The sequence below is a fragment of the Aptenodytes forsteri genome, unplaced genomic scaffold (assembly GCF_000699145.1).
Source record: "Aptenodytes forsteri isolate BGI_AS27 unplaced genomic scaffold, ASM69914v1 Scaffold6, whole genome shotgun sequence".
Taxonomy (NCBI): domain Eukaryota; kingdom Metazoa; phylum Chordata; class Aves; order Sphenisciformes; family Spheniscidae; genus Aptenodytes; species Aptenodytes forsteri.
Genome location: NW_008795709.1, coordinates 2,337,627 through 2,351,105, shown reverse-complemented (window position 1 = coordinate 2,351,105; position 13,479 = coordinate 2,337,627). Strand labels below are relative to the sequence as shown.

General features: G+C 37.0%; 1 protein-coding gene across 1 annotated transcript in view; it reads right to left on the bottom strand.

Moving 5' to 3' along the window:
* The window catches only part of LOC103902324, an 84,482-nt gene that overhangs the window by 39,588 nt on the left and 31,415 nt on the right, over nucleotides 1–13,479 (bottom strand). The window contains exons 11-13 of the mRNA XM_009283358.1: nucleotides 6,885–7,081; nucleotides 4,417–4,481; nucleotides 1,253–1,359 (exon numbers count right to left, since the gene is read on the bottom strand). Coding sequence (XP_009281633.1) covers nucleotides 1,253–1,359; nucleotides 4,417–4,481; nucleotides 6,885–7,081 — 369 coding nt within the window. The remainder of the gene's footprint in view (nucleotides 1–1,252; nucleotides 1,360–4,416; nucleotides 4,482–6,884; nucleotides 7,082–13,479) is intronic.

The following is a 13,479-nucleotide window of genomic DNA, read 5'->3' as shown; positions in this document are numbered from 1 at the left end:
CCAGGCATGCCTCATGGGCTAGAGGCCACTTATCAAGCCAGTTAACCAGCCTTTGGCTACCTCCCATCACCCCTCTTCTGAGGATACTCAGGACAGCACAGTAAGCAGGCTGAATTAATTTTCTAGTGGTCACAGAGGCAGTAGCACCACAAGCTGTTTCAATCAGACAAACATTCACGTAGTCCAGTCTGAAATAATGTCCAAGAGCAAACATGAAAGGGAAAATATAGCATTCTATTTCCAAAATAATCACCTAGCTCCCAAAAATATTGCTTTTCTGGGACTTCTGAGTCTTTGTATTTAACAGCTCTTGGGTTTTTTTTCTTCATTGATTTTCTCAGTAGCTCTTGGACATGTACACTTTTAGCATTTGCACCACTCTGAAGAAAGGGATTTCATAGCTTAATTACACATCCCGTATCAGCCCGCTCTTATCTGCTATGTCTCTTGAGGGAAGTCACACAGCTCCTCCTTCACAGTGCTGTACAGGGGCACGAGCAGTAAGTCACTCTAAGTCCACAGTAAACCTTGCATTTCTGACAGGTATCTATCCTAGTGTACTTGCTGCATGGGTCAATAATAGCGGGGGGCAGGGGAAGTTTTATATGAAACATGGCACGAAGAGATAGATCTCATAACTAGAAAGATTGGGGCTATCAAGTAAATGCTCAGAGACTTCCATGAGGATATGGAATTCTAGTTAAGAGCAATCCCCCCTCGCCCAAATATACTGGCATGATAATATGACTAGAGGTTTATCAGTCTGTCTTACAATTGTAAAATTGTTCTAGCAAACAAAAATCATTAGTCACATTTTACAAGGTACTGAGATAATTTTGTTTAAAACACAAACTTAGTAAACTGCCTACATTTCATAGCACTAAGATTTTTGATAAAAAGAAGTTCTGTGAAAATCAGTGAAAATAGTTTCACGTAGATTTCTCTCCGGCACCTAATAAATTTTAATCTGAATTACAGCTTTTCCCTCATTAATTTGGGTTTCTCTCCACTATCCAGCCATCTATTTTCAACAATATTTGAGACCTTTCTCGCTCTGTCAAATGTAGCTGAAGTGTAGTTGTATGTTGAAAACAGGTTTCCTAAGCAGGCTACTTAAGTCTTGAAATGTCCTCCCAATTGGAAGATTATAATCTTCTAGGGTTCTTACAAGGTTAGTATGATTGCCATATGTCACAGTTCTATTTTCATCATCTCTGAAAACCAAAACCCCTTCCAAGACTCAAATACTAACCTTTGAAGAATACTTTCTGCAGTGCGTTTTCCTTTTTGTACTGCCTTTGGACCTCCCACTGGACAGACAGCAGTAGCTCTGAAGCCATCAAGGTAAGTGGCATTTACCTAATGATAAAGGGATTATGAAATTACATGGGATTCAGTACTGATATGCTATAAATGCTCTCTGACAATCGTTATCCGTACATTAAGCAGAATCGGAATAGCAAGAAACCATCATCAGCATCACAAAAGTTTACTCCATTATTTAAAATTCAAAATTCTATTGGAGAAAGATTCAAATCTGCAAAACTGTGAAACTCTGAATCACTTCTCATCGTCATCCTTAAATTCTCTTGTACTTACCTATTTTGGTACATAGGACACATTCTGATGTTGAAAAGCTGAATAATCCATCACAGTGAAATAGATCAGACATAAGTTTCCCAGAAGTATTAAAGTAGATGTGGAAAAATATCACATACACACACAAAAGAACATGCTATACATTGCAAACATTTAACTAATGAGCATTTTACTAGACTCCCAGTGCTGCAGCTGCTTAACAGAGCTCTAATACAGTGAAAGTAATGACCATAATGTGTGGCCATATATGGTAGAAAAGCTTTACTAGATCTATTTAAACTAAGTACGAATAGCATTTTCAACATTTCTTACCTAACAAAAACAAAAACAGAAATTGAAGAACCTGGTAAGATATTCACCATAACTCTCAACAACCAGAAATGTTTGTCCTACAGTAAGTTTTCAAACACTTTACCTAGTCTACTTTTTAAGTGTCCCAAAAAATGGTGTTTCAGCTATTTCTTTTGAGAAGCTATTTCACAGGTAATGTATTTCTCATTATTTTCCCTGAAATTAACCTTATATCTCACTTTCTCTTATCATTGTTTTACTAACTACATTTCACCTTTAATGCAGCAATTAAATAATTTTCCTCTACACTTACTGTAAGGTTACCGAAAGATGTAACACACTCTTAAAATATTTCTAGCTTGTTATAATATGCATTTAGTCACTTCCTAGCCAAGTTGAACATACTAAGTTCATTTCCTAAAAATTAACTTCTAAAACAGGTGTGCAAAGCATATGTCCATTTATCACTGACAGCCAATTAAGCTTTCAAAAAATAGAAATATTTCACAGGAAGTTTAACTTACATATTTTAGAGTATCATTACACTGTTTAATATACAAAACATAAGATATATTAAAAAAATATATTCCTAAACACATACCTTTCAAATGCCCTACTTAAGACAATAATAAATAAATAAGAAATAAATTAAAACTTAATTCTTATTTTACTGCTGTGTAAAAAACAGTCAGTCATTCTGTTTTGTTTATTCCATTTCATGGTTCATCAACTGAAAATCTCAAATCTCAGTTATTTCCTTTAGATATACTGAAGTATGGAAATGTAAAGGCAAGAACAAAAACTGCAGGAGGACAAGGCTGCTGAACAGAACAGTCACTGAAAGTTGTGAGAAGCAGCAAGACATACTCTGCTTCAAACCGCACACTCGGACCAAGGAAGAAAAAGTATTTCCTGCTTCATACATTCACGGCCTTCTGTATTTGCCTGTAACAAATTCCACTATTTACTACAGGAATAATAAGAGCATTAGCATAGCTGTCATTTCATTGATGGAATTTGATGTTTTGTACAAAAGTATACTCTTCATTCTATGCCATTTTTAGGAATTACTTCTAAATTGACTTCTTCGTCAGTTATACAAAGACACCGTAAGCCTGATTTTTAAAACTAAGTATCTTTTAGAAATGTGCTTATAATTTATGTTTTAAGACTATTTTGTTGTTGTTTCAAACACAACAAAGACGTTATTTTCAGATTAAAAAGACACAGTTATTCCCAGATGCAGATAATGCAGACACAGATCACTCAGAGAAAGGAAATTTGTTGTTCCAGCATTATGTAACTAGAACGCTTGAACTAATAAAGTTCTGAGGAAACACAAAAAGCTGACAAGAAAATATTGTACTGAAATTGTAGGCTGCCTATCAAAAAAACCCATCAATGCTTCATTATGTTAGGTGAAAGTTTAGAAATTAATTTTTCAGAATCCATCTGATTGTTCAGACTACACTCCCATGCTACTTTTAAAATATCACACCCCTTTTTCATAAAGCTGATACAAACGTGATTACTAGAAAGCTGACAGAAGTGGAAAACTAACTAAGGGCATGAGAAGAGAGTGACCTGTGGTATACTACTCAATTCTAAAAATGCTTTGTCAGTACACTTCAGTTATGGAGCCTTTACAGAGCTCTTCTATTCTGACTTTACAACTCACCAAACCAAACCTGCTTTGGTGATATTAATCATCTTTGAAATACTGTGTCTTTTAAAAACTGAAACTCTCTTATATAAAACTGGTTTTAAAAGTGTCAGGATTATTTTAAAAATGCAGTGAAAAGTTTCAAAGAAAAATTATGCTCAGACATACATTATATTATTTAAACAGAAATATTAGCACAATTCCCTGCTTTGGTTAACTCACTTTTGGTATGACTGTGCTAAGCAGTAAATTTCATCTCGACCTTGCTTCTGTAAAAGTCAGTTTTGCCAGTAGCTTAAACAAGAAAAGGATCCAGCCCTACTGGTACTTCACCAGAACTGTATTACCCTAGCATCCATTCAGGGAATGGAGACGGCTAGAAGACTATAGTAACAAACATAGAACTTCACAGTTTTACTGGAAGTGCAGGTTTCTTTCAACAGACTATTTCAGGAGACTATCAGTCTCATTCTTAGCTGCTCTCTTGACAGATGTAGTTACTCATTACTTACCTTTTGAAAACTACTTGGCAGATAAATTTCACAAGGACATAGAACAAAATTAACATGCCAGTATAAAAATCAGCAAGTATAAAGGTGTTAGTGGGCTAAGACGTTTTAAAAATTATTATTATTGCTAGAAAAGAACTACCCCGGCCATGTTAATACAAATTAACATGTTTTTATGTATCAAATAAGGTTTGTCTTTTTTTCTTTTTTCCCCTCTTTCTTTCACTCTCGGGGCAGAGAGGATGAGGATTTTTAAGTGGTAACAGTTTTTGGCAGAAAATATTTAGTATTTTCTCCAAAATATAAGATTCTGTAAATCAAAAATACCTTACACCCCACTGAAAGAGATAATACCTTATAAAACGTTGAAGGAGGTGATCCTTTTGCTCCATGAACTTTCACTGCCCCACCATCAAAACCTATAGTGGTTAAAAATCAATATTTAAGCTTCTTCAATATAACTTCAAAGACATTCTTTTGTGATACATATTAATCAAATGCACTTAATTAAAAAGCAAATCACTGATAGCTGTACTGCCACAGAAGAGAGAACCTCTCACGAAACAGTCCTCCCTGCCTTAGAAACGCAAACAGCAAATTGGTGACTAAATTTATGACTTCAACGAGTCTTTTAATAGAATGCTTGAAATGTTTATTCACGTACTTAAAAAATACTTAACACAGAAAGCAGCCTTAGGACTTCAGACCCAATAGTTATTTTCTATTTAACAGCCAGTTACTGAACACACACAGAGCATACAATTTACTGTAGGCAGCTGGAGTGGACTGCAGTCCTTCACTTGGGAAAGAAACAAAACAAGAAAGATGAGAAACCAGCGAGAGCTTATTTGCCAATAGCTTAGTAAGTGAAGGGATAACTTAACTTTAGACTTCTTGTCAATAACAGAAACAGAACAGTCTGAATGTATGTTCCAGGGCAACCACCATGTTCAGTATTAGGAATATTAATGACAAAAAGAAACTGGAGAAAACTGGTGTCATGGTATCAGGTTCAAGCTTGAACTGGAGAAAATCAATAGGTGCAACTCCTTGATAATTAGCAGTGCAGGATCAGCACCTCATGTCAGACAGACAGAATTATACTGTAGCTCACCTGTACCTAACCTGTGCTTGCAAATATTTAGGAAGCAGTTCAAAGCTTTACACAAGTACTCTGAAGAGATCAAATCAGAACATATCTGAAAAAGTGATGTGACTACCAGAAATTTTACATGTCACTCAAATAACATCACTCTCTCCGCAAGATTGATGACATGAGGTTAAATTAACTCTCTCAAACCAAAACCAGCACAATATAGAACAATATTCCTGCAGGCAGGGTGAAGATCTGGAAGAGTTTCGTGTTCCAAGTGAAGGAGTAATACAAAGAAAAAACCCCACAAAACAAAATGCATAGCATCCATTGACAAAAAGAAAACAGAAGCACCTCTCAGTTCAAACACTGCAAGTAATCCAGCAGGACAATAAAATTGGCAATGTAGACAGCAAAAATAGATAGCTTGCCTGTTTTTACTGGTGTACGTGTCAAAGCACTTCAAATTAAAAATATTTAAGAAATCTGCCCATTTTCCATCTGTTATATTTCTAAGAGGGCTAACTGAAAGTTCATGTGAAAGTTCATTTTAAGTTCAAACATGTCATATCGGGTCATTTAAAAGTTAAAAGTTCATAGGAAGGTTAGGGGTTTTTTTTTTTTTTTTAAAAAAAAACCTAGGGGCTAAAAGCAGCAAGCTGGCTTAACAGCTTGTTCATAGGAAGGTTAGGGGTTTTTTGTTGTTTTTTTTTTTTTTTTAAAAAAAAGACTAGTGGCTAAGAGCAGCAAGCTGGCCTTATCAGCCTGTCATTGGTTATGTTGCATGAGCAGAAGGTTCACTGTACAATTTTACAGTACTTTTATTATTGAAGCAAAATATTTTTGATGCTACAGTGTTCTGAGTTTTATCACAGTGAGTTTTTAATTTGAGATTTCAACCGTTCTAAGTTTTATAAAGACACTCAGCATACTGTCACAGATAAGTTCCATTAGAATGAAAAGAGGTATATAATACAGATGCAGTAAAAACAAACTTCAAATGACTGTAGTTAAACACTTTTTTCAAGCTGTCTTATCCAACCTACAGATCTTCAAATCTGTTAAGCCGGGGTGGGGGGATTTGTGTGTTTTGCCTTTAAAGCTAAATCCAGAACATACATTATACCCATCTTAGTCTACTGGCTGTTGAGAGTTTCAAGGATAGCAAATGGACTTTTTCGAACAGAGGTTCTCTGGTGGAAGTCCTGTACCTAAGCACACTTTTATCACTTAACATGATCCAATTAAATGTCTAAGAAAAACACCATTACCAAGTAGTGCTTTGAAAGACACAGCTTTCCATTGTTACCAACATTTCAAATGCCATATGAGAAAACATGTACAAAACATACATTTTTTTGAGCGAAGAAACTGAGCTGCGGTTTAAAAAACCCACTGAAATCATAGTGGAGCTGTCTCAATGTTGCTCAAACAGAATACAGAGTTTAAAGACTTGGTAGGTGCAAGGTGTGCATTAAAAAGTAAAGCAAAAGGAGTAGTGATCAAAGATTTAAATTAGTCAGCCAGCAAGATAAATAAGAGCACAGTTAAAATTTCTAAAGGAATTTCTAGCAAAAGTCCTTGGAAAAAAATCAGTATAGTACAGTATCACACTCAAGGAACTGATTTAACAAGAAATATGCAGAGAAAACATGGAAATTAAAGTAACTGCTTTAGTTTGATAACCCGGTTCATTGACACAGATCTCTTAACATGTAAGAGGACTAACCTGGAATTTCGGTGATGGAAACTTCGGAAAAGTCACATGTGACATCTGGTAAAAGATACCGCCGAGGATTGCCCAATTCATACACCAACTGTTCAGCTACAGTGCCAAAAGAGATTAGTCCCCCTGTGTCTGGTGGTTTGGAAAGAATAAAGTCTCCTTCAGAGGAACATTCTACAATGGGAAAGCCTATGTTGTGCCTAGAATATGAAACACATTGAAAAAACCCTATAAATACAAAGGGAAAGCGAAAGAAAAATGAGTAACAACAAACCAGAATTTTATGGTAATGACCAATTAAATAAAACTGATCAAGAGTTAGAACATATCTTGTTGTTTCTGCAAAAACATACACAAGAAAAAGCACTGAACAAACTGCTCAACCAAAAAAATAAGAGGATGCATTTTGTTGCCTGGCAAAGGAGTGCAGATAAAACAGACAGCAACAGTAAACAGATAAAAGCGGGGAAGGGAATGGAGAAGGACACTAACAGAAATTGTTAAAGTAAAAAGAAGCCAAAAGAATTAGAAGACTATGATTAAAGAGTAAATTCAGAAGAAAAACCACAACTGCTAATTCTAGCCTAGACTGGCTACAGCAGCACACACAGCATGAAGGGGAAGACACGTAAATACATCCTGCACTCTGGATTTGCAAAAAGGCAGTCAAAGCAGGAAGAACAGACTGTGCTGGAAGCCTCAGAGATGAAGGGAAGTAGGAAACAGGAATAATCACACCTATTAAGGACAATTTCACATGTTAATAATAAATTATACGTAGAAAAGTTATAATCAGAAAACAGAAAGATATATGAAAGTTAAGATCTTCAGCCCAGAACAATAAAAGACAGAATGAACAGAAAATTATGAGGCACAGCAAAAAGAAAAGCAGTAAAACAGAAAATTACAGACATGTTTGTAAAAGAAAATATTCCTCCTCCTCACATTCTCACAAGAGTAATATACAGAAAGTGATCAAATAACTCATAGTAAGAGGCACATGCTGGTCATTACAGTAATAGGGGGCAGAATTTTCAGGGTTCTGTGGATGAGATCTAGATATTTGCCTTCCCAGCTAAAAGGCTTTTATTTACAGAGAATTTGAGCAAAAGTAATGACTTAAAAAAAATGTAAAAAGTTTAAAAGTACCTGAAAATTAAAATAGAGCCTTAATATTCTTCTAAAAAGGCTACCTGGCTCACTCCCCTCTCACAGGAAGTTGGAAATTTGTGCAAGTGTCCCAGAGACACAAAAAGAGAAGTTAAGGAGATACAGCCCCTTGCAAAAGCAAAACTGTTCTAAAAAGGTCCTAATAATGAAAGGTGGTGAACATCACCATTCTCATTAAAGTCAATGACCTTCAGATCCTTTGTACATACTTAAAATCTGTCCATCCCTGAAATTAATTATTTTTGGGTGCCAGTGGGAACAATGTGCTGAACATACAACCAAACTGGTTATCAGCAAAGGTTAGATGAACATAGTTTGTATAACATAAATCCACAAAGTTTTGAAGGAAGTAAGCAAAGAAACCAGTAAACTCTTAAGTGACATTTGTAAAAGTTCATGGGAGTTTGAACAGATTCCTTATCATCGGGAAGCTTCGAACATAACCCCATTATTTAAAAAAAGGATTAAGAGACAAGCTCTGTTACCAGAGATCAGCAACTTTAATACTGATAGTGTACAAAAGTTGGAAAGTATGGTAGCTGGAGGACACCTAGAAAAGCCCACATCGAATCAGTAAAGATTATACTTCATTAGACTGAATTCATTGAAACTATTTAAACCACTAAACAGATAAAGGGAAATAAAAAACCCCACCCTGGTGAATACAAAGAATTGAATGGAATCAATAATTTTTTATATAAGTTATTCTAGATTTTTATTTTTTTTGAGGGGAAGAGGAGGGAGAAAAGATGGTGGCAAGTATGTAACATTCAACATTTTAAAGTGTGACACAGAAAAAACCCAACACCCAAAACACCTCTCAATTCTTGGTCTTGAACACTCATGTAGGGTAACAGACTAACATACGTAATAATCCCAGTTTTACAGGTAAGGAGACACAGACAGGAAGCATCATGATTTACCCTGTGTTACACAGCAGGCTCAGTCACTGAACAAGGCTGGAATTAAGGAGCTTTTACCCTCTTGGTGCCACGCTTGTGTGCTTTGACCCTACCATCTACCTGTCTTAAGGCAACAGCACCAGGTGCCTTGCTAGCAGGCTCACACAGCTTATTTGAATCACTTACCCAAAAGTGAAATCACTTCCATCAAGACATTACCCAGTGCAGTCTATCCCGCTGCAGTGACAACTGGTATCCTTGCTGCAGCCCACTTTGATCTAAGTCATCAGCACACACAACTCTTACGACACATTCCTGCACCTACTCCCCAGTGATCTTTGTTTTGACAAAAGAAAAGGTGAACTGTAGACACTCAACTTTCTACTCTGAGCCACTGAGTCTACTAACATCGATTAAACTTCAGTTTACCCAAGCGCCACTCTCAAAAGACCTGAACCATTAAAAAACAAAAACCAACAATATAGTGAGGCAAAGAGAAAAATTTCACTCCCTAAAATGGTTAAAATCTGGCAAACACTTAAATCATTAAAAGCAGACCAATCATGGAAGACAGCAGATAAACAGTGTCAGTATAAACAACACTATTATTCAGGTCCCTTAGTATGCAAAAGGAAGGACAGACTCTGATCTTCCTGTTATCTTAGGGCCATCAAAGTCAGAGGATCCTTATGGTGGAATTTTTTATGCTGCCAGAGTAGCTGGAAGGAGACCATATAGGTATGAATGTACTTTCTGGAACAGCTTCTAAATAGCCTCTAAGGTTGAGACATATTTGCTATATAAAAAAAGACAGACAGTTCTTACCACTTGCAGCAAAGTGTTGACCCAAAGCTTGTAAGAAAACTGTATGAAGGGAGAAGACATTCTAACACAAAAAACCCCAAACAAAAACCAAAACAAACACCACCACCCCCCAAAAGAAACGAAAAAGGGGGAAAAACTTCTAGTCTTCCTAGGAAAGGCATGCTGACACAGGACACTAGCATGTCCTAGCATGATAAGAGTTTTTAGCTAGATTTAAACCATTCTGAAATTCACAACCCAGAAGGTCAATGAAAAGAACACTACAATCAGTGACTTACCCTTTGGTCATCTCTTTCATTGTTACTGTTTCAACAGTTAGTGAAGGTATCAAGGAACACTTTTTGCCTTCATCTGAGATAAGTGTGAGGGATGTTTCCTCCTCAAGGTCCAACACCACCCAATGAACTTCCCTGAATGCTCAATTAGTTGCAGAAGATGTGTGTTCTCCCAGGTCACGTCAGCTCTGAAAGCTTCCCTCACATTTTAACAATTCAAAACATAGAGCTCAATAAATTGAGCAAGAAGCCCCTGGATTCCATCTGTATTGTAACTAGATGACTGGGAAAATACATACATCCTATACTACCTCATAGCAGATGCCAATAATCACCTATGTTAACATATGCATGCTTAGGAGAAAAATGTATTTTGTATATTGCTAAAAGACATTACTTCAAATTAATTTTCAGCTTGGAAACAAACTGGGCTAAGTCAACCCTATGGCATGGTTCAGTCAAGTGACAGCTACTTAAACCTGGCGTTAGAGCTCACTAGCAGCAATAGCTACCTGGATGGGGTATTCTAGCACATACCACAGGTACTATGATCACACCGTCACCTTGATCAGCACTTCCACTGAAAGAAGTAACTCTTTGCCCGATTCACTAGTAGGTTTTGCTGAATGACTATAGACCATATGACATCCGCTCTGTAACACGCCAACTTTATGCTGGCCATAACCCACAGCCAAGTTGTAATTTTGTACAGTGTAGCAGGGGAGTTAAACCACAGAACTATGAACTTGAACTTCAGCAGCAACTACAGTCATGGCATCCAAAGTGGCACCCTTCAATAATACAAGAACTGCATCAGTTTAGTGATAAAAACCCCTAGTAGGATGGGGCAATATCAAGCAATGTAAACAACTCTGAAAGGAGACTACTAAAATGGATTCTAATTAAATTATATGATCGTGTAATTAATAAAATACAATACTAGAGATAAATATGAAAGTACCACTTTTAAAACATTTTGAGCAGTTCTTTTAACACAGAGTTAAAATACAGAAGTAATATACATTAGTTCGTGAAAGGAGATGACAACTACCATTCTTTTATCCAAAATGTCTGTTTCGGGTTGCGTGTTTGGTAATTAACAATTAAGTAAGTTATATGCATTAGTAAACCAGAGCACTGAATAAATCCAAGCTAAGATTAAACTTCAGAAACCCCCTCCAAGTTGGGGCTAGGTGAGGAGTTAACAGTTAAAGCAGGTCCTCACTGACTACAACACAGGGGTAACGAAGTTCCAAAACTGGTTTTGCTGCTGAAGCCACCTTCTCAGCAACCACCTACAGCTGCTATCCTATTCTAATAGGAAACAGGGCTCTGAAATTGAGTCTCCTGTCAGTTCTCTGCCTGCCAATGACTTACTCTTGAATTAATTTTTTCCATGTAAAATGCTGTTTTTTCTTCAGGTTTGGCTCTCAGAAATATTACAGTTTATGGGCATGTCACAGGTGATAACATGAACCATCTAAGCAGAGATCTTCTCTGTCTACTCTCAAGACAATGCACTAGTGAACCTCTGTGCAGCTATGAAGATAGCCTTTCTTCTTGTTTTGCTGCATATCTTACACCATTTGCATTACAAAAAAAAGTAAAATCCATGATCAGTATTGGGTCCTGTTTAGCTCAGGGAGAGACACATTGTCTGAGATAAAACAGGTATTTCTTCCCTCATAAGGTGCCAAACCCCTCAAGTATCTCATTCTGGCCACTACTGGTAGACTGGGGAGATTACTGGCAACAAAAGATGGGACAGTTAGTGTAGCACATTTACTTGCAGGGGAAGAAAGAAAACAAAACAAAAAAAAAACCACAGCAATGCATGTGACATGGAAGTGAACCAGGGCCCAAGTAGGCTGTGCTATCAACTTTTAGCTTTACAGCTAATGCAGTTTCCTGGGATGTGACTCAATGAACGTCATGCTGAGAAGAGCTCTAAGCCAAGCTTCTCAACTCCCTGGGCATGTATTTCAACCGCAAAAAGAAGAAACTGCTACCACTTCTAGCAGTGTTTTTACAACCAATTCAAAACTGCTAACGTGTCAGGCAAGATCAGCACAAACTTATGGGTAAGGATACGCATCTCTACAGGTCAGTACCAACATGTTTCCTAACTTCTGCTGCAATTCCAATTTAGGCAAAATTTATTGATTGCATCACTTATCTCCTCTGACTAGGGCATTTCAGAGTATGCCTTGTATGTAAACTCTTAATGCCTAGACAATTTCAGGCCAATCAGACAGGCTACCTGGTGTTTTCAGCTGCCTGGAATAGATGGTGCTACAGAGAAAAAGGCATTCCACATTGCTGATTGGGACTCGTATGCTGGATTCTGTTCAAGTCCCAAGTTAAGCAATCTGGATCCAGCCCTTAAGAGACTACAACTAGTGACTTACCCTTTTGGTCAGCCCAGGCCAGAGGATTATGCAGTCTCAACCATGGTACACTCCTGGCTTAGGGCAAAATGTCAGTGTTTATCATCTCCTCAAAATGATTACTCTACTGATCAGCATTAGTTTATTCTCTCCTGCATTTCAAAACAAAACAATGTACTAATCACCCACTGGCACTAAATAATAGTAAGAGACAGCAATGTCTGGGGTTAAATGAAATTAAATACAGAGCTGTGCATTATCAATATAGTTCTGGCATCACGGTTCATTTTGACACATTGCGTGAATTCCCTATTGAGTGCTGGGCACTAGACATTAAATAGGGAGCAGTGATGCATTATCACTTCTTCTGACCATCTATTGACATATATTATTACACAAATAACAGAAAAGGAGTAAGTGTCCTTTTTGATAACATTTACTTAAAATCAGTCATTTAAGAATGCACATTAGTCTTCTATAATCTGTGAACTAATGGTTTCTTACATTTTCTCTGCTAAACATCAGAGAATCCACACAAGAGGTGAGTCAAGCAGCCTTCCTCTCACTGGAAAAGTCAACGGCATCTATCCCCTCTACCTGTCTGTTCGTTTTCATGAAAACTGGATGAAATTTTACAGCTTCAAGATTCCTGCCTTTAAGTCAAATATATTAAGGAGATACACCCAGCACAATTAAAGAAATCCCAGTGCCTTAGGTCAGCAGACAGAAATCAACTAAGTCTGGCTTCTATCAACTAAAGTAACTTGGAGAGTCATGAGCTGGAACATGCACTTTACTTGTTTTACATTAAAAACTTACTTTACCGAGACAACAAAGAAAAAGAAAGAATAGCTTAGGTTTTAACAGCTAAGTATTCAATGGCCACAATATACCCACATGAACATTCCTGAGACTTAAAGGACCCTTTTGCAGTGGAACTGAGTTCCCAGAAGTGGTCTGCATCAAACATTTCAAGAAAATTAAAAACAAAAAAACCACACAAACACAACCCCCCCCCCCCACCCCAACAAACTCGTTT